The following is a 22937-nucleotide window of genomic DNA, read 5'->3' as shown; positions in this document are numbered from 1 at the left end:
TCAATTATATGCTATATGGAATTTAGAATTGTAATGTTGCAAAGGTTCATTTTGAAGATGATTGTCATTAATTTTTACAGAAGCAGTATTCTAAACCATTATAATCCATTGTCATTATAACTCACCCAATATTATCAGAGCTCTATGTCCTTTGAGTGAAGCAATTAAAGCACTACACCAAGTCTTTCTATTGAGGTTAAGGCAGAGTTGGGGAAGGTTACCTGCTGTATTTTTTATTAGATTCAGCCATTAGAGTACAACTCTGCTTCCTCCTACCTTAATTGAATAGCCTTGGGCTAGTACCCTTTTTGTGATGGTTTCGATATTATCGTATTTTAATGTCATATGTTTCCAATACATGCTTTACTATATCTATATTATAAAAGATGAAACTGAGGTTTTGAAAGTGACATACTCAAGGTCATATGGCTCATAAGTATCAGAACTGAGACTAGAATTTAGCTCTGTTCAAAATCCGAAACAGGAAAAATTATCATATTAAGGTTAGAACTTAGTGCCTACAGAGGAATAGAGTGTGGCTGGGTTTATGGTTAAAGTACCTACATTATTTTGCTTTAGTCTCTGAGCATTTTTGTAGCCTTGAGTGCCTACTTCTTTACTGTCAGTGGGCTAAATCTCTGCAGCTCTAAAAACATTTATTATTTTTATTTTATAATTTTTTTTTATTCAGTGAGAGGAGGAGAGGCAGAGAGACAGACTCCTGCACACAGCCCGATCAGGATTCACCTGGCAAGCCCACTAGGGGGCAATCTCTGCCCATATGGGGCTTTGCTCCATTGTTCAGCAACTGAGCTCTTCTTAGCGCCTGAACTGGAGGCCATTGAGCCATTCTCAGTGAAGGGGCCAACTTGCTCCAACAGAGCCATGGCTGCAGAATGGGAAGAGAGAGAGAGAGAGAGAGAGAGAAGAGGAAGAGGGGTGGGTAAGCAGATGGGCCCTTCTCCTGTGTGCCTTGACTGGGAATCTAATTAGAGACATTCACATGCCAGGCTGATTCTCTACCACTGAGCCAACTGACCAGGGCTTCTAAAGATATTTAGACCTAAAGAATATATAACAGGGTCATTCCTAACCAAGTTCCTCATACTTTACAATTTGTCTTTAATTTTCTTCTTAAATAATTTAGCATGGCCATCTCACAGTGCAATTTGAATAGGTTAGATCTACTTGAATAATTTTTCTCTAACCTTGAACATGTAAAATATAAATTTTATTGCTAAAATACTTTAAGTCATTATTCTTTTTTTCCTAAATATGAATTTGAGAGTGTCTAATATGTACTCATGTGGCACTTGCACAGATAATTTCTGAGAAGAGTTCTGGTTTTATCCAATGCAAAGCTTATCAAACTATCAGTGATAAAGAAAAAACGTTTATCTTCCCCTACAATCAGTTTGTATTGATGGCCTTGTAAAATAAAGTAATTTCCTAGAGAAATAAATATTTAAGAATACCAATACAGGCTCCAATTTTTTTATGATTATATTTTTCAAACATATAATTACTCAAATTGACATTAAAATATCTAAATACTTTTTCCTCAATATCTGCATTTTTGTGTGTGTGTTGGTAACAAACATTTGTTCGCTAGCATTGATCTGTGGAATACACTGGTCCCTGATTAGAGAATTCCTTTAGAAAACCTCAGGACAGTGTCAGTGTCTACGGGAGTCCAGGCCACATTTCCCTGGCATAATAGCACTTATTTTCTCCTGAGGGCATGTTAACTATCCTTAACTCTTTAACACCTACTTCCTTTTGTATTAATTTAAATTATTGGAAAGCATTATATGAAACATCTCACTCTTCTTTGCAACATTATTGCCTTTGCAGAAATATAAACTCTAATGGCATATTGAGTGATTATTATATGCGAAGTACATTACATGTATTGTCATTTAGTCTTCTCAATATGAAATGGGTACTTTTTATCATTCCCACTTTACAGAAAGGAAAACTGAGGTACAAAGAGATTGACTTGCTATAATCACAAGGCAAGTGAGTGGCAAAGTTAAGATTCAAATCCAGTAGTCTGGCTCGAACTAAGAGTTGTGTTCTTAAGCACAACATCATAGTACTATCCATTAAAAAAAGAAAGTAGGAAGGTAGGAAGGGAGAGAGAGAGGGATGGGGAGAGAGAGAGAGAGGGAGGGAGGGAGGAAGGAAAGAATGAAAGGAGGGAGGGAGGGAGGGAGGGAGGAAGGAAAGAATGAAAGGAGGGAGGGAGGGAGGGAGGGAGGGAGGGAGGGAGGAAGGAAGGAAGGAAGGAAGGAAGGAAGGAAGGAAGGAGGGAAGGAAGGAAAAGAAAGGAAAAAAGAAAAAGAAGGAAAAGGAAAGAAACTATCTGGAAAAGTATTTGTACTTATTGTAGTTTATTTACAATTGACTTCCTGGTACATGATTCAAAATGTTTCTCAATATCTAGTATTTATGGAGCCATTTCTAACTAGACGGGACAATTCAAAGTTCATATTTATAAATACAATATTTCTCCTTCTTTGCTTTTGCTACTAGACACCTGAAAACTAAGGTCTGAACTCTGTTACCATGGATTTTTCTCTAGTGTATGATTTTTTTTTTTTTTTGCTTTTGTCAAGTATTGTTCTACCCACTACAAGTATTCTTTTTTTTTTTCTTTTTTTTTGTATTTTTCTGAAGCTGGAAACGGGGAGAGACAGTCAGACAGTCTCCCGCATGCGCCCGACCGGGATCCACCGAGCACGACCCCAGGGGGCGACGCTCTGCCCACCAGGGGGCAATGCTCTGCCCCTCCGGGACGTTGCTCTGCTGCGACCAGAGCCACTCTAGCGCCTGGGGCAGAGGCCAAGGAGCCATCCCCAGCACCCGGGCCATCTTTGCTCCAATGGAGCCTCGCTGCGGGAGGGGAAGATAGAGACAGAGAGGAAGGAGAGGGGGAGGGGTGGAGAAGCAAATGGGCGCTTCTCCTGTATGCCCTGGCCAGGAATCGAACCCGGGACTTCTGCATGCCAGGCCGACGCTCTACCACTGAGCCAACTGGCCAGGGCCAAGTATTCTTATTAACTAGTTCAAATCTCTTTTGCTTGACTATATGGCATATAAGTAAGTCAATTAATGTTCTAAAATAGTTCTTCTGTCATGTGATTTGTAACTTCCAATCTGCAATCACTGAGAATCAGTTTTAAAAGACTAAACAGGTATAGTAGTATTCTAAGGCTGCTCAAACAAATTACCATAAACTGGTTGGTCTGAAATCAAAGTACTGGCAGGGTCATGTTTCCTGTGGGGGCTCTAAGGGAGAACCTGTTCATTGCTTCTTCCAGCTTCTGCTGCTTGATGGCATTCTTAACTGGTGGGTATCACTGCAATCTTTGCCTTCCTGATCACATTGCCTCCCCCTCTTCTCTGTGTCTGTCTCCTCTTCCTGTATCTAACCCAGATAATCCAGGATGATCTCATCTGAAGATTCTTAACTTAATTACATCTGGAAGGACCCTTTACCCAGATGAGGTAACATTCACAGGTTCTGAGGATTTGGAAATGGACATATCTTTCTGGGAACCACCATTCAAGCTACTGTAACAGGTAATGCTAGTTGGAGGCATCTTTTTTGTAAGTACTGCATTAGGCTTTCAGTAATACATGGGCGCTGTGACTTAAATGTCATATGCCAAATACCTTTTGTTTTTTGACCATTTCCTGGCTCTTTGTTTTGGGATAGTTAAGTTTGCCAGGGAACTGAGTTTCCTTTGGGTAAAGTTGACAGATGCGCAGTATTTTAAATTTTGTTTGTCCAAGTTTTTGTCTTAAAGTCTAATAAATAAACCTTCCACATTAACCTCCGTATTCATTTTTAACAGAAGCAGTATAAAATAGCTTTTAAAAGTATAGACTGAAATAGTTTTACCTCAATTCAAATTCTGACGGACTCCTACTAGCTACGTTACTTTAAGCAATTTTCTTCATCCTATATGCCTTTATCACAAGATTCACTAAGGGTTTTACACACAAACATATACACACTGCTATACAATAGTTAAAACAGTGCCTAGACTGTGAAAAACAGTATGTTGTTATTATTAGTTATTACTCTGAAGAACAGCTAGTGTTTTTCTTCAGAATAACTCCATTATAATAAGATCAACTATCTGACCCTTTCGTGCAAGATTTTGTGCCTAAAAGTTTGCTAAATTTTCCAATAGTAGCAACTGAGAAATACTGAAAATTTCAGACATAAAAAATAATCACTACAGTTAACATAAAGGCATAAAGGTAGCCTGTAATTTTAAGTGAAACAAAAATGACCATTTTGTTTGGGTAGGTCTGAGACAAAGGGAAATTATGTAAGTTCTGATGGAGAAGACCAGATGTCCAGGTGATTTGTCACAGAAGTTAGAGCCTTTCACCTTTAGGTCACTGATTCTAATCCAGCCTATGAAAAAAGTAATTGAAAATCGTTATCATTTCAAACTACTAAGTACCATCTCCGGAAAAAGTTGTTTGCCTCACTCTGGTTTCCAGGTGATGAAAATTGTCATCATATTGAACACTCACCACTTAGTCATCTAAATAGAGGTTAGAGGGTGAATGTGTCTGAAGGCAGAATGACAGTCGCTTTCTCCAGCTTCGTCTGAGAGGCTTGGCAGGTGGGACAGGGGAAGTCTAACTGGCCAATTCCATTGAATTTAATCCAGAAATAAGTGGATGTCAGTTTAGAGACTGGGATACCAATACTTGCCAGTCATTAGATTCACCTTTCTAATAGAGAGTCTAAGTTACAATGTCATGTAAGAAAAATTGTAAAACTAGCTTTACAAGCTATAATTTACACAAGATAAAATTCAGCTATTTTAAAGGTGTAATTCAATGATTTAGGTAAATGGATAGAATTGTATGATGATTGCCTCATTTAGTTTTAGAACATTTTAATGGAGAACTGACTGAGGGGTCGAGGCGAGAAAGAGCAAGAGAGAAAGAAATAGTGTTTTAACATTTTATTAAACTTTAAAATATAATTTTAATACAATTGTGTAGCATTTTGAGCTCTCACTGTTTAAATTTTCATTTATGAATTATCTAATATTGTGAATATCATAATGGATCATATCAGAGTTTTGGTTGTTTTTTTTTTACCATAATGATGCTTCAACATAGTGCTTTATGGAAGACAGACATTCAAATATTTAACTTGAAAAACAAATAAAATTACCCATCCTTATGTTTTGTTTCCATGTTTAAGTATATATTTCATATTCAGAATCACTAAATAGTGTAAGTTTAAATACTAATATGGAGAGATTTGAGTGTGTTAGGGATATTGGGGTGGAAAGGCCATACCTTTTCTTTCAAAGCAAGTGTATTATTTATTAATAATAACTAACTGTAGAGTGTTTATTTTATGATAAGCAGTATCCTATGAACTCATTAAATGATTACGTATTCTTATTTAATCCTCACCACTCTTTGCAGCTAAGAAAATGACGGCACAGGGAGATGAAGGAACTCGCCGGGGTTACCCACGGAGAAGCTCTGATTAGAACTCGGCAGTCTAGATTCAGAGTCATTGTTATCTGACGAAAAACTGCTATCCTCCTACCAACCATTTTCCTCATTAAATCAATATCCATCACGAAGAAAGATCTCATACTAACTAAATTCTATGGCTGAGCATTTGTGATTTGTGTGACAGGCCACCAGCACAAGTTTATCAGCGCCACTGACCTTCAACTCATTCTGGAAATCTCCATACAAATATTTATTTATTGAGCTCTCACTCAGCTTATTAAGCAATGTCGAACAGAAGCTAATGGTTGGGCCGTGTGACACTATTCCAGCTCTTTGCAATTCAGCCTCCGCTGTGCTCTCACCGTTGTCCAGGGACCTTCCTGACCCTGTTTTCTTTCTTGTATCTCACTGGCTACACATCTCTGTGTATTACTTCAAATTCTGTCACAACCTTCCCTCCTTTTTTATCTCAATAGATGATAAAGATATGACTAGCAGTTCCAAATCTTCAGAGATTAGACAGGACAAGAAGTAAAAACCACCCACTGAGTTTAATAACTAGGTGGGGTTTAGTGTTTTGAAAACAAGTTTCAATATCCAGTTGACTCTTAAAAAACATGGCTTTGAATTGGGCAAGTTCATTTATATATGGATTTTTTCCAGTAAGTATTGTAAATGCATTTTCCATATGATTTTATTTAAAAAAAATTTTATTTATTGATATAAGTGAGAGAGGAAGGGAGGGAGAGAGAGAGAGAGAGAGAGAGAGAGAGAGAGAGAGATATCAACCTGTTCCTGTATATGCCCTGACTGGGGATGGAACTGGCAACCTCTGCACTTGGGAGGACACTCTACTCAATTGAGCTCTCCGGTCAGGGCATGATTTTCTTAATAATATCTACTTTTCTCTAGCTTACCGTAGTGCACGAATAGAGTACATAATACATGTACTATGCAAAATACATGTTGACTGTTTACATTATCAGTAAAACTGTTGGTCAACAGAAGGCTATTAGTGGTTAAATGTTTGGGAGTCAAGTTACATAAAAATACTCAGCCGTGTGGAAGGTCGCTGCCTTGAACCCCCATTGTCCAAGAGTCCGTTTCAGTAGGAACGGAAGCCAGGCCTCAGTGTGTTAAATAGTGAACTGGATAATTTTTCAAGAACTTGACAATGAAGAAAGAGGAGTTATGCTCAGGGAAAGGAAGGGGAAATGAAAAGCAGGGCTACTCATCTATCTATACAGGTATCCCTTGGAGATACTGTGGTTCGGTTTCAGATCACCAAAATAATGCAAATATTGCCATCAAGTGAGTCATATGATTTTTTTTGGTTTCTTTGTACATAGTGAAGTTATGTTTGCACTATACTATAGCCTATTAATTGTGCAGTAGCATTGTCTAAACACAACCATGCACATACCTTAATTTAAAAATACTGCTAAAAATTGCTAATATTCAAGCCTTCAGCTAGTAATAATCTTTCTGCTGGTGGAAGGTCTACTGCAATGTTGGTGTTGACTGATCTGGGTGGTGGCTGTTGAAGTTTGGGGTGGCTGTGGCAATTTCCTAAAATAGGATAATGGAGTTTGCCACATTCCCTCTTCCTTCTACAAATGAGGAAGGTACACTGAGCTGCTCCTGTATGCACCCTGACTGGAGAATTAAACTGGCAACCTATGCGCGCCGAGCCCACGCTCCGGCCAACCGTGTCGTCAGGCCAGGGCTGAATTTTCTTCATTTTTATTTTAGAGACAAATAGGGAAAGGGAGAGGGAAGGGAAACATGCATTTGTTGTTCCACTCTGTCATACATTCACTGGTTGCTTCCCTGTGTGCCCTGATTGGAGACTGAATCTGCAACCTTGTCGCCTCCTGAGGACACTCTTAACCAACTGAGCCAACTGGCAAGGGCCTATAATTCTGTATTCTTTAAATATGACCAACAAGCTAGAAGCAAGTCAGTTAATGGGAATGAAAGGATATAAAGTTTCAAGTGGGGAAGAAGCTATTATTTTTAAGCCAAAAGAGAGAGCAATTTCTTGCATCATCACTTCCTTAATAAGTGGCATAGCTGAATTTCAATTTAAGGTTCTTCCCTACAGCGTTTCTCATCTAGGATAGTTCTGTCAGAAGTTCAGAAATAGCCTAAGCAAAACCATTCATATCAACCTTGGGGACCAGTTTAAGTCTTGCTTACGATTTCCAAACGCCTAGCAAAACAATGACACAAGTCAAGCTGCTCTTTCCATGTAAGCTGGTACAGCAAGCTTTCTTTGGATGACTAAACTGGGTTTGTCTGCTCAGGCCATTTTCAAAGCTAGTCTCCACTTGTTTTGGACTTTAAGTTTGTTACAACTATAATCACTTTTTTTTTTTTCCCCTTTTAAGGCTTAGGGAGTAAAAGTTCTTGTCCTGGCTTCTCAGCCTCTGGCAACCCTGAGGATGTTACCACAGGACTGGGGTGGACGATTCCAGGAGGCTGCGACTTGTGGTTCGATTCCCGAGGCAGGGAGAAGCTGCACTTCCGGTTAGGAGGTGATAACTTTCCCAACGCTATCACCACGTCTGTCCCGGACTGTTTCCTGCACTGGGACGTTGCTAACAATCAAATTCTACGGACTCTGGGAAGAAAGTTTCCCTCCAAGAGAACCGTGTATGCACTGGAAGGGAACGCCGGCAGCGGGGGTCGTTTCAGGAAGAAAAGCGGAGAGTCTGCCCCGGAACCCAGACTGCGTCCGCGTGAGCACAGGTGCGGCTGCGTGAGGTCCCCTCGGCCCGCGTCCTCGGGCATCGCCGGGGGCAGCAGGGCGGGCAGCACCGGGCCCCTCCCCGCCGGCGGACGCTGCCCGGCTATAAAGGGCCTGGCGCCCCGCCGCCCCGCGTCCTGCGGCTCCGCCCCCGCCGCTTCCCCAGCGGCGCCCGTTCCCGCTCAGGCTCCACTCGACTCGCTCGGGCCTCGGCTGCTCGGGCTGTGGCGGAAGATGGCGGCCCCGGCCGACGGCACGGAGGCGGCGCTGGCCTCTGCTCTGGCGGACGTGCCCGAGCTGGCCCGGCTGCTGGAGGCTGACCCGTACCTGCGGCCCTTCGCCCCGGACTTCCAGCGCAGGTACCGCCAGACTCTCCCCCTATCCTCGGGGTTAGCAGCCCGCCGTCCAGGCGCAGAGTCGGGGTTCGGGCCTCCTCTCGGCTCCTCGGCTGTTCGGCGCGTGGCCCCGCCCTCGCCGGCCCGGCCCCGCCCCTCGCTGGGTTAGCCCCGCCCCTAGGCAGGCCGGCCCCGCCCCCTCGCCAGGCTCGCCCCGCCTTTGCCCCGCCCCGGCTCGCCCCCAATCTTGGGGGTGGTGGCACCGTCTGAAGGTGGGCGTCTGGTTCCGTCTGGTATTACAGTCCTGTGGTTTCCCGTGGAGTTGTCATTAGGTTGACAACTCTGGCCTCCTGACTAGACCGAGACGCGCTAAATTAACTCCTCCCCTCCCCCCCTGCAGTCAGTGGGTCTGCGCCTTTGAGTGCGCGCCTTGGCCCCCAGTGCCGGTGTCCTCGGGCGCGGGTGCGCAGGGCGGCATCGCCGCGTAGGTTTCCAGACCGGGACGTGCGCCCGAGAGCGGCTGTGACTTAGCGTGCGCGCCACACCCGGACTGTGTGATTGCGCTTTAAAATTTTTCTAGTTTATTTCATAGCAAATACTGTGATTTTTGTATCTAACAGGGTTCTTCCTGGCAGCTTTTGCGCTTTCCTTGTTTATGTTCCCCACTCTCAGAGAAGGTTAACCCCGTCTTGGTCAACCTCTCCCTCTCCCAACGCTGAGGAGTGAAGCGGCCAGCCGCGTTCTCCGTGTTTGGCATTGCCATCCTGGGGAGGGAGAAAGGCAAACTTCCAGAGGCCGAGTTAGGATGCTTTAGTTTTAGCTTATTTCTAATGCTGGAGCAATAACCAGAATTGGTTTACGACAATTAAGGTGCTGGGAGAATAATGCTAGTAGTCAGCTCTACTTAAAAGTGTAGTGGTTAAGGTTATAGTAGTTGTTATACTAGTAGTTACATTTGTGAAGAAAGCACATTGTGATTTAATGGTTTCTGCCGCTCAGGGAATGTCTTGAGGATAAAAACAATTATGGCAGCAGAATATACATAGTCAAAATTTTAAGAAACAGAGAACATGTAGCTAGTTTTTGGCGAGAAGCAGCATTGGAGGTAATGAAATATGGTTGGAAAGGAGTTTAAAAAAATATCTAAAATTCATGACCTGGCATTGTCACATTAAGGAATCCAAGAGGGACACAAAGTTGAATACATCTCTTTCCAGAGCTGTGTGTCCTAATGAATGAGCCCTCTTCAAATAGTCACCTTGAGATGTTGCTCTGTTAATCAGATGATTGGGCCCTTATATAAGTCAGGCGGGGAGCAGCCTTGCGAAATTGCTTTCAGTATGTATACTATTGCTCTCAAAGAAACAGTTCATAATTTTCATAGTTCGAGAATGGATTTGATTTCAAAATAGTAAAAAAAAATAGAGCAAAGGATGGTGGTCAGACTTTTTTGATGTGCTTATTGATGGCACTATGTTCTGTAAAATAACACTTAAGACATTCATCAGTGTTGTGGAAATATTTTGTCTGTGTTGACAATTGTCCACCTTTAAAAAAAATGATTACAAGTAGACAGACATCCCTTGTTAAGTGTTTTTCTTTCTTTCTCGTAATTCACTTGAACTCCATTAGGAGTGAAGCAATTATATGATCATCTTTCATGGTTTGTCAAAGCTAATGAGAGGTACCAAGGTCAGAATACATAAATGGGGGCAATTTAGTGTTCTTGGTAACAAGGCTGGTCCAATGAGCCCTTGTGCCTCACTTTGACCGGATTCTACTTCTGGCCTTGGTTCTGAGTAATTGCCATTTTCCACACACACGTTCCATTTAGGCATATCAAGCAGTGATTTGGCATTTGGCAGCAGTAACTTTACTGTTGACATTTGAAGAATAAATAGTCCTCCTTCATAAAGTTTGGCCCTGGTTACTTTTCCTATTTTCTGTTTATTTCTGATAACTCATCTGGGTGATGTGCCTTTGACCTAACACAAATATTCAACCAGTCAAACATTTAGGTGCAAATTGTGCTTACTAAGGAGTGAAGAAAAATTGGAGTACAAATAATAGATAAGAATGGTGAAGGGGGAGACAGTTTCTTCTCATTGGTGAATTGTCTCATCTTTCCCCAACCAACGTATCTTCTGGTTCCTTCTCAGCCTCTTTCTGACCATTTAATATAGGAGATTCTTAGGGCCTTCCCAGGGTCGTTGTACCTACTTAATATAGATACTTTCCCTAGCATTCTCATTTATCCCATAGATTTTAGATTTTACTTGTGTACTGAGTCTGCCCATATCTCCCCACCCCCTTTTAAAGATTTTGTTGATTTTAGAGAGAGGAGAGGGAGAGGGTGGGGGAGGAGCATGAAGCATCAACTCCTAGTAGTTCTTCTCACATGCGCCTGGATGCCGCAAACCCGGGGATTTGAATCAGTGACGTCAGCATTCCCAGTCGGTGGATGCTTTATCCACTGCACCACCACAGGTCAGGCTGCCCACATCTGTCTTTACTCCAGATCTTTCTCCTGGTCTCAGGCATAAAAGTATCTTCATTATGATGTCGTATAACACTCAACATGTATAAAACTGAATTTATGGGGTTTTTATACCAAACATGTTTGTCTCTTTATCCTATCTCAGTGTGTGGTATGTTTACCTATCAACCACTCAAGTCTAAAACTTAAGAGTTTTCATTAATTACTCCTTTCCCTTCCTTTTCTCTTATCTCCAGGTATAGTCAGTGTTAGTTAGATCTTGTTTTTCAAGTATGTGCTGCCACTCCATTTCTACTGTTTTCATCTTAAGTTACTAGCATCTCTAGCCTAAATGACAAAAACAGCCTCATAATAAGTTTCCTTTTTTCAAATTTTCTCAACAGTTCCCCGTGGCTCTTAAGGTACAGCACAGACACATTCTCATGACTTACAACCTACTGAGTTATCTGGTCCCTCGCTACATTTTTAGCCTCATCTTTGGATTCTCACTTTCACTGTGTCACCATCTAATCAGGGGGAGATGGAAGGTGGGGAGGTGGAGGGGATGTCTGGGGTGCCATTCTGTAGGGACACTAAACTATCACTAGAACGAATGAGAAACATGATATTCATTTTATAGATGTTTCTTTCCTAAATATCAAAGATTTTCACTTCTCATTTTGTGTAGGTCACAAGACGTTAGGGGCCTAGAAATATCACTGAATGAAAGGTGAGAGAGATCAAGAAATAGAGCATTTTCTGATCTTTATCAGAAGAGTGACTCTCTTAGTTTTATAGAAATGAATTAAGTGAACCCTTTGTTTACTTTTTGTTAATAGAAAATATTTTTTCTCTATCCCATAAAATAGAATTTAGCAAATGTTTCTGGATTATCAGGTTGAAGTGTGTCAGAATGTTATCCTGTCTTGGATGCCTCATCTTTTGTTCAATGTGTAGGTCCAGCTATGCTTTTATAGCTGTTTCTTCCGCTTCTATGTTATACGTTTATATACATGCTGCTGGGCCTGGAAGGCACAGCTTAGAGCAGGGGTCCACAAACTATGGCCCCCTGAGGCCCTTTATCCAGCCCCCTCTGCACTTCCGGAAGGGGCACCTCTTTCATTGGTGGTCAGTGAGAGCACTGTGTATGGTGGTGCTGCAAAGCGCAGCGTCACTCACGTACAGTAGTACTACTTCCGGTGACGCGGGATGCACGCGTCACGGCTCCGGAAGCGCGTCATATCACTTGTTACGGCTAGCAGTGACAAATATGGAACCGGAAGCTAATAATGTTGGAGATGCTGGGATCGGTGGAAAGAGAGAAGCAGTAATTATGAGAAGGTTCTATGACAGTCTAAGGAAAGGGAATGTATGTTCAGATAGCTAAAGATAACCCAAGAAAATCAAGATATCATTATTAATTAGATTCTTCTATACTCCTCAGAGACTAGAGGTTTAATCACTGAAGGAATGCAGTTGGAGAGAGCCTCAGGTCAAATTGAGTGCCCAACAAAGGGAGGAGAGGTTTTTATGTGAGCCCAAGTGTGTTACGTATTATAATTACAGTGAACGTCTCTAGTTTGTTAGAAATAAAAATAGCTTTTACTTTGGTATCTAATCAGAATTGGAAAATAGTTTGGATGTGGTGTTATAAGTAACTACACCAAAATTTTTTTTTTAATTTATTCAGTTTAGAGAGGAGAGAGAGAGAGAGAGAGAGAGAGAGAGAGAGAGAGAGAAAGGTGGGAGGAGCAGGAAGCATCAACTCCCATATGTGCCTTGACCAGACAAGTGCAGGTTTCAAACCGGCGACCTCAGCATTCCAGGTCGACGCTTTATCCACTGTGCCACCACAGGTCAGGCTGCACCAAAAATTGATTCTCACAGCTCCATAGTTTTATATCATAGCTGAACACTATCTTTTTTTTTTTTTTTTTTTTGCAGTGCTTGGCTAAGTTGTGGTCCCCGAAGAAGTCAAATGTCAATGCTTCTAGAAGGCAGGGAACAATACAAATATTGCAAGGTGCAGTTAGCCAGCTCTTTGGTACCAGTCTATTCATTTGCCCTTTGCCGCTGAGATCTGTACTCACTCTGGGGCCACTCCTGAATTCTCTACAGTGCTGGGCAAGGGGCTGGGACCTCTTCTCATTTTAAGAGTGCCTTAAAATGACTTGACGGAGCGTTTTGGTTTCATTTAGGATCTGGCATCTGCTGCACTACCTCCTGAGAAGTGACATTTTATGTCAACGAGTTTCAAGTGGTGTGCCACAAGAATTTTTAAAACATGCAGTACCTTGACCATTTAGTCATGGCACTGACCCCTTTTCCTTTAGATTGCCACATAGAAAAATGACAATGGGCCAACATAACAATAGCCATCTGGGGTGAATGCCCTGTCTTGAACCATAAATATATAGGTCATAGAACAGAGTTGCTTCTATTGGTCATGACTCATAATAAGGTTGTGTCTGATTGATTAAATCTTGGCACCAGAAATCTTGATTATACAAGTATAGGCACCTGATTTTTAACAAGTCACTTGGAAGCAAAAAAGTAGGTACCTACTATTTTTTTTTTGTAAAGGAATGAAAATTGTATCAAATTTTTTTTTTGTCATATCAGCAAAACATGTATTTGTGTGTGTGTGTGTGTGCGTGCCTCAGAATTTTCGCAATTAGTTTTTGTGTGCCATGAAATGGAAAAGGTTGAAAATTGCTGCTTTATGTGGTAACATTTTAGAGAATTCAGTTCCTCTCCCACCTAGCTGGCCCTAGTTTGTCAGTGAGATAATAACAACAGTCTCTGTGAAATGTGCTGTAGTTTTAGACTGAGAACTACATTATGCTACTATTATTTGAAAGCATGTATTACACTTTAATTATACCTCTATAGGTATTAAAGCAAAACATAAAAGTATTTTAATTGGAAAGAATTGCTGCTACCAGATACCTTTCACTCTAAAGTAAGTTTAGTTTTTACCAAAGAGTAGCTTCTTTTCCTGTGGCAATACCTGCTCATCAGCACATACTCGCTCACCATTGCTTTGAACCAGGGTTCTTCTGTGTTTTATCCAAAAGCAGCCCTGTTCTTTTCATGTGTGTTTAGGGTAACAGGAATCCAGTACACTGACAGAAGGTAAACCTGCACCTTACACATGTTATTACACATCTACATTCAGTCATTTATTATACAATTCTATTATAATTTATTTGACATTATGTTATGGTGACTAACTTGTAAAACTCAATTGAGTTTTGATGCTTAAGTGATCGGAATAATTTAGTTTCTTCACATGTAAAATGGAAAAAAGATATATATATATATATAAAATTATTGCTGAATTATGATATTCCAAGTACAAGAACAAGTTAAGGCTTGAATTTCAACTCTCGTGAATGCTAAATAGTTTTGAGTTCAACAGAAAAACCTAATCAACCTCTATGAACCTCAGTTTTTTTTTTTTCCTCTGCAAAATATGGATAGGACTCACCATGGTGTTTTGAGGATTAGGATGCACGTCAAGATGTTCAATAAACAAGTAACAGTCATTTAATGATGATGATAATATTAGCAAACAAACTTTCTATCTTAAATGTTTACTAGAACATTATTTTCAGAAGATTTTCTTATTTTTAGCTTTATAAAAACGGTGTATTCTGAAATTTACGATCAGATAAGTAATGTGACTGGTAATTTCCCTCCACTCTTCATTTCACTAGTTCATGGCATCTTTACTTTAGGGGGTGCCTTCTTTTTTCCAGTAGTGCAGTTTTGTGAATGAGGTGAGGAGGTGGTCATTTTAATCATCATCTAATAGAGAAGGAGAAGTATATGTTTAAACTTTGCTCCTTAATTTGGAGGAAACGATAAGGCAATTGCTGGTTTACTCTGAGCTGAAGGCGAGATGAGCTTGGGATATAATGAGCACGAAGCTCCTTTTATGGAGAGAGGTAAATGCTAGCCTGCAGAAACTCCACATCACTCTGCCCTTGATCTTCCTTTTCTGTCTTTTTCTCTTCTTTCATCCAGGTGTTAAGCGTTCATATTCTTGGGCATCAAACAGCTGTGGGGATTTTCTTCCTCTTGAACTCTAGGTGGTTGGAGGAATGGTAATATTGAGTTTACTAATAGCAGGAATAACTTTGAAAAGAAGAAGAAAAGATACATAACAGCAGCTTAAAAGTTTGCAAACTGAAAGCATTATCCAGTGGAGTCTGAACATATAATCTGTTAACAAGAAAAAAAAATTAAAGCCTATGACTTGCTTTCTCTTTTTTTCATTTGATGAGTTCAGTTATTTTCAAAATGTTTGATTTTGCAAAGAGATGCATAATACAAAGAAATGCAATCTTCATGTGTGTCTTAGTAGGTCCATTGAACAATAAATTACAATGAGACACAATATTTGGGTGTGTACTCTAGGTCTGTAATGTAAAATATGGTAATCAGAAACCAAGTCTACAAATATACTTCTTATACAGGTAGCCTTGAGGTTTGCAAATATTTAGCAAGTGTGAATTAAATATTTTTTTTACTAATGAAATCATGTGTTAAAATATTATCAATCTAATTCATTTTTATTTCTATAAATAATAACTAGCCACAGGTTATATTTAATTATGAATAACTGCCTAAGACAGATGACTTTGTTACAGACATACTGTGAAATCTCTTATGCATTTAAGTCAGAGGAACAGAAACCCAACACACCCTCAATTTACAGACAGACCTACAAACTGAGATATTGAAAATAGAGATTAGCGTTTTCATGAAGAAAGTAACAGCAAGTTATTTAGTTCTTAGTATGGACATGTTGTTCTTTATCTTTCAGCTTTACTGTCTTTAGTTTATGGTCTTTATTCTTATGCTTAGAAGATGGGAGGGCGCATCTAGGAGCATGCGCTAGCACACTGCGTTCGTTTTAGCTGAACACCTGTTAATTTTCCTGGAGACTCCATCTAATTCTTTTGCTTCATAAATTATTGACCGGGACTGTGCCATGGCCATCCTCAGCTGAAAGTGAGCCTGCATAATCAAGTGCTTCGTTGCACACACAGCTTCCTGAGAAATGTCCTCTTGCCTCACTTATCACAGCTTCTCCGGGCTCTTTCTCTTGCTTCAAAGAAGAGAATACAACTGGCTAAAGATGAAAAGTCTAGTGAGACCATGGTGTAGTTTCTCAGCATCCTGAGAGAAGTCTGTGTTCAGCTACATCTCTCAGTATCACCAACCTCTGGGTCATGGCTTTCCTTTTACTAGACCTGACTGTATTTTCCGGGATTCTTTTCTTGGAGACTTTTGGTTGCTTTGTTTCAAAATGAGCTGAACTGGTCTCAGCCACCTGGCTTCACATCTTCTCTGTTTAATTTTGTAGATATATTGATCTTCAAAAATAGGCATGTTTTGAGAGGAAATTAATCACTAATAATTTCTCCCACCCAAGTACTAACCAGGCCCGACCCTGCTTAGCTTCCGAGATCAGACGAGATTGGGCGCGTTCAGGGTGGTATGGCCGTAGACGCCTACTAATAATTTCTTATGGCCTCTGGGTTCATTAAAAAACCATCTGATTAAGTTATTTGGAGAATATAATGTTTGGATTAGAAAGAACAGGTAAACTGCAGATGTCAGTTAATGTGTGCCCGGTTTTTAAAACACTTTTCTGTTATCTGATGACACACAAGCTTATGAGGGCTGTAGCTTTGCACTTTTCTGTGCTCTTCTTCTTAAAGCTTAAGATGTGTAACTGTCATTCTTCACAATATACCTACCACAGCCTTTTCATATTAATAGAGAATTTTGTCATTATAAGCATGTTTACTGTTTTGTTTTCCTCAATAGGAATAAAGAACAATTTGTTGAAGAATACAATTCATGTTTCATCTCAGAATAGAAGATCGATGCTCTGGGTTCATATTTTTTTTCCTTTTCTGAGAGGTTATTGGTGTATTATTCATGACCATTCTCTACTACTATTTGGAGATCATGATTAGCTAATGTCTGAGCTACCACACTTTTGCTTTTTAATTGTTTTTCAGACTTCTCTCAAGAGGATTGGTTATTCTAGATTCTAGAGGTTCAAAAACTAGCTCATATTTTTCAGCTCTTATCTTTGGTACTTTTATTTATTTATTTTAAAAGATACAGGTTTTTCATCCTCTTGACCATTTCAGTTTTTCCAGCTAGCAATGCTGTTCTGTTATTTTAAGTTGTACTGGCTAGTGATTGGACTGTAGTGAAACTAATTGATCTCTTTTTGCTTTTCTTCCATAAAGTACCCTTTATTGAAAACTGTACACTATCCCTGCACATTAGGTAAATGTCTACTCACAAATACAACACAGAAGCAGGGAGTACTGAGAAACAAGAGTGTTATAAAAACTTAGATTTTGTTGTAGTGGGTTCAGAGTACCCTTAAGGTTAGAGAACACTAAAATATATCATGAACTTAGACAATTGTAAGTTTGTGTTAGATTGGATTTTTAAAAGAAAAATTATTTTGAAATAATTTTAAACTCACAGGAAATTGCAAAAATTGTACTGAGAAGGCTTCTGTTCCCTTTGGCCGTCTTGCCTCTGTGGTAATATCTTGCTTAATTCTATATCTGGGGTCCCCAAACTACGGCCCACGGGCCGCATGAGGCCTCCTGAGGCCATTTATCCGGCCCCCACCGCACTTCCAGAAGGGGCACCTCTTTCATTGGTGGTCGGTGAGAGGAGCATAGTTCCCATTGAAATACTGGTCAGTTGGTTGATTTAAATTTACTTGTTCTTTATTTTAAATATTGTATTTGTTCTCATTTTGTTTTTTTACTTTAAAATAAGATATGTGCAGTGTGCATAGGGATTTGTTCATAGTTTTTTTTATAGTCTGGCCCTCCAACGGTCTGAGGGACAGTGAACTGGCCCCCTGTGTAAAAAATTTGGGGACCCCTGTTCTATATATTACAGTATCAAAACCAGGACATTGACATTGCTATAATCTATGGAACTCATTCAGATTTCACTAGTTTTTATATGCTCTTATTTGTTTGTATACCTTTGGCAATCTCTAATCTGTTTACCATCTGTATGACTCTTTTTTTTTTGGAATGTGATATACATTCAATCATATATTTTCACTCAGCCGAGTTCCCTTGAGATCTGTCCAAGTTGCTTGTAGCAAGTTTGTTCCTTTTTGTCACTAAATAGTATTTCATTGTACAGGTATCAAGTGTGTTTATCCATTCACTTGTTGAAGATCATTGGGATTCGTTCTAATTTTTGGCTTTGAAAAATATTCCCATAAAAAGCTAAGATATGAATGATTATGTCTGAGTTTTCTTTTGGGGGGAGAAATGCCTAGAAGTGTGATTAATAGGTTATATGGAAAGTATATGTTTAGTTTTATAAAAAATTGCCAAACTATTTTTCATAGTGTCTGTACCATTTGCATCCTGACCAGAAATGTATGAGGGGTCCAATTTATCTGCATTCTTGCCAGCATTTTGTGGTGTCAGTTTTTTTTTAAACAGAAACCATGCTAGGTATTTTATCTATTTTTAATATTTTGTACTTATTCATTTTAGAGAGGAGAGTGAGATAGAGAAAGAGATAGAGAAAGGGGGGAGGAGCAGGAAGCATCAACTCCCATATGTGGCTTGACCAGGCAAACCCAGGGCTTCGAACCAACGACCCGACCCGAGCATTTCCAGGTCGATGCTTTATCTACTGCACCACTACATGTCAGGCTGTGGCGTCAGCTTTTTAATGGTAGCTGTTCTAATAGGTATGTAGTGATGTATTATCATGATGTTCATTTGCCTTTCTCTAACAGCTAATTTTATTGAAAATATTTTAAAGTGTTATTTGCCACCTACATATCCTTTTTGGTGAAATGTCTGTTCATGTCTTTTGTCCATTTCTTTTTTTTTTTTAAGTAAGAGGCAGGGAAGCAGAGACAGACTCCTGCATGCACCCTGACCAGGATTCTCCCATATGTCCCTACCAGGCAGTGCTCTGCCTGGCTGGGCTGCAGCTCCGTTGCTTGGCAACTGAGCTATTTTAGTGCCCGAGGTGGAGAGGACGGAGCCATTCTCAGTGCCCAGGGCCAACTTGCTCCAACCATTCTAGCCATGGTTTCCATAGTGGAAGAGACAGTAAGAGAGAAGGTGGGGAGGGAAGGGAGTAGAAGCAGATAGGTGCTTCTCCTGTGTGCTCTAGCTGAGAGTTAAACTCCAGGACTTTCACACACTGGACCAACATTCTACCACTGAGCCAACTGGCCAGGGCCCTTTTGTCCATTTTTTAACTGGACTTTTTATTTTTATTTATTTTTTTACCTTTCAGTTTTAAGACTTCTTTGTATATTCTTGTACAGTCCTTTGCCAGACACTAGCTCTGCAAGTATTTTCTTCTAATCCATAGCTTGCCTTTTTCATTTTCTAAACAGGGCCTTTCACAGAACAAAAGTTTTTAATTTTGATGAAGTCCAGCTTATTGATTTTGTTGTTGTACCGATTGTGCTTTTGTTGTCCTGTACAAGAGTTCTTTGTTAGCTCTACGATCTAAGGTTTCCTCCAGTTTTTTTTTTTTCTAGAAGTTTATGTTTGACATTTAAGTCTATGACCTATTTTGAAATAATTTTTGTATACGGTTTGAGATTTAGGTTGATGTTTATTTATTTTTGCTATGGTTAAAGAAGATACATTTATTGAGAAATAATTGACATACATCACTGTGTATATTTAGGGAGTATCAGACGATGGTTTGACTTACATATTTTCAGTAAGTTTAGCTAACATCTGTCTTCTCATGGAGATACAATAAATATAAAAGAAAAAAAGGGGGAAAAATGTCATCCTTCTGATGAGAACTGAGTATTTACTCTTAAAAACTTTCCTAAATGTCACATAGCAGTGTTAGCTAGTCATTATGCTGTACATTATGTCCTTGTGAATTATCCATTTAATTACCGGAAGTTTAATCACTTCTTCTTTAAGATTATGAATTGATAGACTTGCATTGGGAAGACACCTGACTAAAAATAAATGAGTCTTTAGTCAGATCACTGAAATATATGAAGTGACATTTTCATATGTATTATAGATTATTGAAAGACATGAGAACTAATTAACTTGTCAGTTTTCTTATTTCTAAGGTTTTATTTTAACTTTTGGCTGTTATAAGGCAGCCTCAAAACTTGAAGAAGCAGGGAGAAATAGTTTCTGATATGTACACTAGTTTATTGTCAAGTAAGTTACCTCACGTTAGCTTCTCAGGTTTTAATTTTTATATTTCTTTCTTTCATGTCCTAACAGTACTTTATTGATTTACATACAAACATATGTAGATGTTAATCTATATAGATTAAATTTGTAATTTTAATTTGACTTTTTAGTTGTTTCTTATTTCATGTTACAGTTAGAACTCACTTATTTGTCAGTATCATATATTCTTCAGTTCTACATTATAAATAATATTGCTTTTAGCCAGACCAAGCAGTGGCACAGTGGATAGAGTGTCAGACTGGGATGCAGAAGATCTAGGTTTGAAACCCCAGGATCGCCAGCTTGAGCGCGGGCTCCTCCGGCTTGAGTGTGGGCTCACCAGCTTGAGAGCAGGGTTGCTGGCTTGAGCATGGGGTCATAGACATGACCCTGTGGTTGCTGGCTTGAACCCAAAGGTCACTGGCTTGAAGCCCAAGGTCCCTGGCTTGAGCTCAAGGTCACTGGCTTGAGCAAGGGGTCAGGGCACATATGAGAAAGCAATCAAAGAACAACTAAGGTGCCGCAATGAAGAACAGATGCTTCTCATCTCTCTCCCTTCATGTCTGTCTGTTCCTGCCTGTTCTCTCTTTCTCTCTATATGTCTGTCACAAAAAAAGAATAATAATAAAAAAATAATACTGCTTTTAAACATATATACAGGGTGGGGAAAAGTAGGTTTACAGTTGTTCGAATGGAAAATACTGTTTCGAGTACTCAAAATGTAAACCTGTTTTTGCCCCATCCTATCCAATGGGATACTAAAGAAAAGATGAAACACTGCTTTTTTGAGACAACAGAGATCTTGAGACTATTATGGTAAGCGAAACAAGTCAGACAGAAAATGTTAAGAACAATATGATTTCACTATATGTGGACTATAAAACTGAAAACAAGTGAACAAACAAGACAGACACACAGAAACTCATAGACACAGATACAGTATGGTGGTTACCAGAGGACGGGGTGGGAGGGCACAGTGAAGGGTAAATGGGCTCAAGTATATGGTGACGGAAGAAGATTTGACTTTGGGTGGCGAGCACACAGTGCGACATACAGATGAAGCATCGTAGAATTGTACATTGAAACATTTCTTATTAACCTTTGTCATCCCAGTAGATTTACTTAAAAAAAACAATTCTCATTTATTTTGTCTGCTTCCTTGACTTAAATGATAAGTAAGTCTCAAAAAGTTTTTTTTGTTTTGTTTGTGTTTTTTTTTGTATTTTTCTGAAGCTGGAAACGGGGAAAGACAGTCAGACAGACTCCCGCATGCGCCCGACAGGGATCCACCCGGCACGCCCACCAGGGGCAACGCTCTGCCCACCAGGGGGCGATGCTCTGCCCCTCCGGGGCGTCGCTCTGCCGCGACCAGAGCCACTCTAGCGCCTGGGGCAGAGGCCAAGGAGCCATCCCCAGTGCCCGGGCCATCTTTGCTCCAATGGAGCCTTGGCTGCGGGAGGGGAAGAGAGAGACAGAGAGGAAGGAGGGGAGGGGGGTGGAGAAGCAAATGGGCGCTTCTCCTATGTACCCTGGCCGGGAATCGAACCCAGGTTCCCCACACGCCAGGCCTACGCTCTACCGCTGAGCCAACCACCAGGGCCTCAAAAAGTTTTTGTTTTACTCTAATTTGTAGCAATGACTTTATTAAGTCTAACCTAAGGTAATGTTAATTTTTTATCTAACTAAAATTAGCCATTGGTTTATTTCAGTTTTAACATTTACTTTGATGTTTGTCAGGATTCATTCTGCTGTTAATATATTAGAGATCTGAGCACATCAGTTTCCAAACAGAAATTAGTTAGCTGTTTAGAGGTAAAAGGTATTAGCACATTTATTTGGCAAAATTTAGAAAATACATGAATGAGATACTTAAAAATTAACCCATCTTTAAACAGAAAAGTAAAGAGGAGCTTTTGAGGTTTTGTTTATTCTACTGTGATTACTCACCATACTGAATTTGAGATGCTAACATCAAAAAACTTCTGCCAATTTACTGACAATAAATGATCATCATCACAGTAGGAATAATTATTATTACAGTTTGTGCATATGTCATTTTCCATGGGTCTGAGCTATGTGTTTCTAGGGAGCTCCCAGGTGATGCTGTTGTTGCTGTTTCACAGGTAATATTTTAATATTTTCACTAGCAAGGCACGGCATGGTCCCTAACCGCAGTTCAGAACTGAGTTTAGTAATGGACCAAATTTTATTCTGTAAATATTTATGTTATAAATATGTGTCCTGGTTGTTTTTTTTTTTTTTTTAGAACAAGTGATCCACATATACTAATTTAGTTAACTAGAGATTTTTTTTTTTAAGGTCGCAGTGACTTTTCTACTTATTGTAGGTAAAGGGGGTTATTATCAAAACTGTATTTTCTTAACAATTTCATTTATGTCTTATGCTACATGTGGTTCTTTAGGCTAACATACAGAAGTTGACTTTATAGAATTATTTCTCACACCGGTGTTCCAGCAAGTACATGGATATATATCTGAATCATAGGCTTTTTGTTAATTTGCCTTTGTACCTGCATTTAACAACCTTTCTGTCATAGCTATTTTGCTGTGTAGTAATAGGACAAATACGAGTAAGGTAGACTTCCTATCTGAACTCTAATTTGC

At 39.8% G+C, this 22937-nt stretch overlaps 1 protein-coding gene across 1 annotated transcript in view; it reads left to right on the top strand.

Moving 5' to 3' along the window:
- Nucleotides 1-7282: 7282 nt before the first annotated feature.
- GBE1 (1,4-alpha-glucan branching enzyme 1) overlaps nt 7283-22937 on the top strand; it is a 304174-nt gene continuing 288519 nt past the window's right edge. The window contains exon 1 of the mRNA XM_066347125.1: nt 7283-8613. Within this exon, the coding sequence (XP_066203222.1) occupies nt 8489-8613 (125 nt within the window). The 5' untranslated portion in view covers nt 7283-8488. The remainder of the gene's footprint in view (nt 8614-22937) is intronic.

The sequence above is a fragment of the Saccopteryx leptura genome, chromosome 8 (genome assembly GCF_036850995.1).
Source record: "Saccopteryx leptura isolate mSacLep1 chromosome 8, mSacLep1_pri_phased_curated, whole genome shotgun sequence".
Classification (NCBI taxonomy): domain Eukaryota; kingdom Metazoa; phylum Chordata; class Mammalia; order Chiroptera; family Emballonuridae; genus Saccopteryx; species Saccopteryx leptura.
Note: the sequence above shows the minus strand (reverse complement) of the source record. Positions and strands in the feature narration are given on the sequence as shown.